Below are 2388 nucleotides of genomic sequence, written 5' to 3'. Positions count from 1 at the left end.
GGCACACACTCACAGATATACAGCGGGGAGTTGTTGGGCTCTGCGAAGTCGTCCACATAGGAGATCCCAAAGGGCTGAATGGGCACTGTCCCGATGCCGGCCAGCAGCTGGGCCACCACCATCAGGCCCCACATGCTGCTGGTCTCCTTCCGGGCATCCTGGTTGGTGCTGTGGCATTTGCTGGGGGCCAGGTCCTGCCTGGACTTGTGGCAGAGCTCTGCCTGGAGGTTGCTGCTGTTCCCTGTAATGAGCACACACCGTCACCACCACCGGCGTCTCCTGGTCCAACCACTTGGCCTCCAGACCTGGCTTCTCGCCTATGTCCCTTGTGGAGCAGTCACCCCAGGGCCTGAAATGAGGCATGGCCCCTGGAGACCAGCTCTTTCTGTTTGGGCAGGTGGAGGGTTCCAGAAACTAAGGTGAGTGTGGGCCCCTCCTGCGGGGTCAGCCCTGTGGGAGAGATGTTCATTCTTTCTTCTCTACGGGGGCAGGGGAGAGCCGAGCACAGAGAGGCCCATGCTGGACATCGACAGGGTCACACTGTGGGTGGCTGGGGCGGTACACCTGACACCTACTTCCTTCCAGGTGAAGGTATTCTGAAAAGGGGCTGGCTGCTTGGAATTTTGCTGCAATATGGGGCTATACGATGAAATAAATACATATGGTAAGAAGTCAAGAGGATGTAGGGAAATTGGCTTTAGCCATAGATGGCTGTGTGACTTGGAGTGAGTTACTGACCCTCGCCGAGCGTCAGTTTTCTAAGCTACAGCATCTCCCTAGAGGAACCTTAGCGAGCTAGAAGGCTGTGGGCCCAGAAGAGACGCAGGCAGGAGAAGTGAGACCCCACCAGCCAGTCCACTGGTGGCCGTGCCTGGCCACTTTGAAGGAGGACTGGTGTGGCGCGCCAATGCTGCCAGGGTTCCAGTCTCAGCCAAGAAGCACAGGCGAATAGCATGTTCCTGCAGAGAAAGACCGAGGCTGTCGCTCGTACTTCTACCCACTCGGGGGCCCTTTCCTCAGCACCGACACTGACGTGTGTCCAACATTCAGTAACAGGGTGGGGCTCTGGCAGACTCTGCAGTGGGCTCCCCAGGGGGAAGTCCAGGAGGGCGGGGGTTGGAAAGGCTGCACTAGAAGCCGGGGACCTGGACTCTAGCTCTGAATCTGACACTTCCGATCTGTGTGACCTTGCCTTGGAAAGGCCTCCAAGGATTCTAGGGAGGGACCATGCTGGGTAGAAGTGAAGAGGCTGCTGGTGCCCATGGTGACCCAGGGCCACTTGAGCAGAGGGTTCCTGTCAGGCGGCCACACACCACTGCGATGCCAGATGATCAGTGGGGTGAGGACGCTAACCCCGATGCCCTCCCCACTGCTGCTGGGTCCAGTCTGACTGAGAACAACCTCAAGGTAGAACCGCCCCATAGGTTTACCCAGGCTGCATATTTATAGAAGCCCACGGCCACCTTTGGCTGGTGGGTTTGGACCACGGCACAACCTTTGGTTAGCAGCATGTGCTCTACGAGGGCTCCTTCCTGGCCCCTTCTCAAGAGCTCTGGAGCGAGGGCTGAGCAGTCTGCCCAGCTTGGGCAGGGCTCCGGCACTGACAGCCTGCTGACCCGCATGGCCGGCAGCCCCGAGGCAGCTGTGCACTCATCCCCACCCATCCAGCACCGAGTGCTTCTTCTTCGCGCACGCGTCCACGGGACAACGCCGACAAGGCGCATAAACACAAGGGCCGATGACAAGCTTTCACGTGGGTATTTCTTCTAGAAGATTCTAACACATTTCCGGTACATTTTGCGCAAAGAGACTGAGAAAAGGTCTGACATTGCCTACAACCACAGGCTTTTGTCTCATTCATGAGTGAGTTGTATTAAGCTGAGCTGGGTCCCTGAGGCATGTTGTCCCATAGGGTAGGAGCGAGTGGGCCAGGTCTACAGAATGAGATGCAAGAGGGGCTTAAAGACCACTGGAGATAAATGATGAACTTGGGAAAGAAGGATCAGGAATCAACCTCTTCTCCCAGTTCAGCCGCTCAAAGGGCCCATCCAGGCTTGAGCCGTGGGCCCTCACACCACCGTCCCCTTCTCGGCTCCAGTCATGATGATTCCTGCTTCACGGGGAAGAATCGTGGGTGCTGAGAGTCCTGAAAAGGAAGCTGGCCCTGGTCCTCCCGGTCCTCCGTGGCTGGGGTGGCGCTCTGGACAGAGATGTGGAGGCGACTAAGACAGGCCCAGTGGTTCTGACCTAGGTCATCAAATAAGCAACCATGGTACTTGCTGAGCGGGAGAGGTCAGGGTCCCGCCCGGAGAGCTCTGGGGAGAGGCGCCAAGCCCAGTGTTGTGCGAGCGTGCAGGCCAAGCACTGCTGCCTTGGACCCAGTGGCCT

At 58.0% G+C, this 2388-nt stretch overlaps 1 protein-coding gene across 1 annotated transcript in view; it reads right to left on the bottom strand.

Moving 5' to 3' along the window:
• SLCO2A1 (solute carrier organic anion transporter family member 2A1) overlaps window positions 1–2388 on the bottom strand; it is a gene marked incomplete at its 5' end in the record, with an annotated part of 117876 nt that overhangs the window by 22781 nt on the left and 92707 nt on the right. The window contains one exon of the mRNA XM_045297801.1: window positions 14–241. Coding sequence (XP_045153736.1) covers window positions 14–241 — 228 coding nt within the window. The remainder of the gene's footprint in view (window positions 1–13; window positions 242–2388) is intronic.

The sequence above is a fragment of the Echinops telfairi genome, unplaced genomic scaffold (genome assembly GCF_000313985.2).
Source record: "Echinops telfairi isolate 266 unplaced genomic scaffold, ASM31398v2 ScPeMD7_7422;HRSCAF=8460, whole genome shotgun sequence".
NCBI lineage: Eukaryota > Metazoa > Chordata > Mammalia > Afrosoricida > Tenrecidae > Echinops > Echinops telfairi.
The sequence above is the reverse complement of the archived record's forward strand: the minus strand, read 5'-3'. Positions and strand labels throughout refer to the sequence as shown.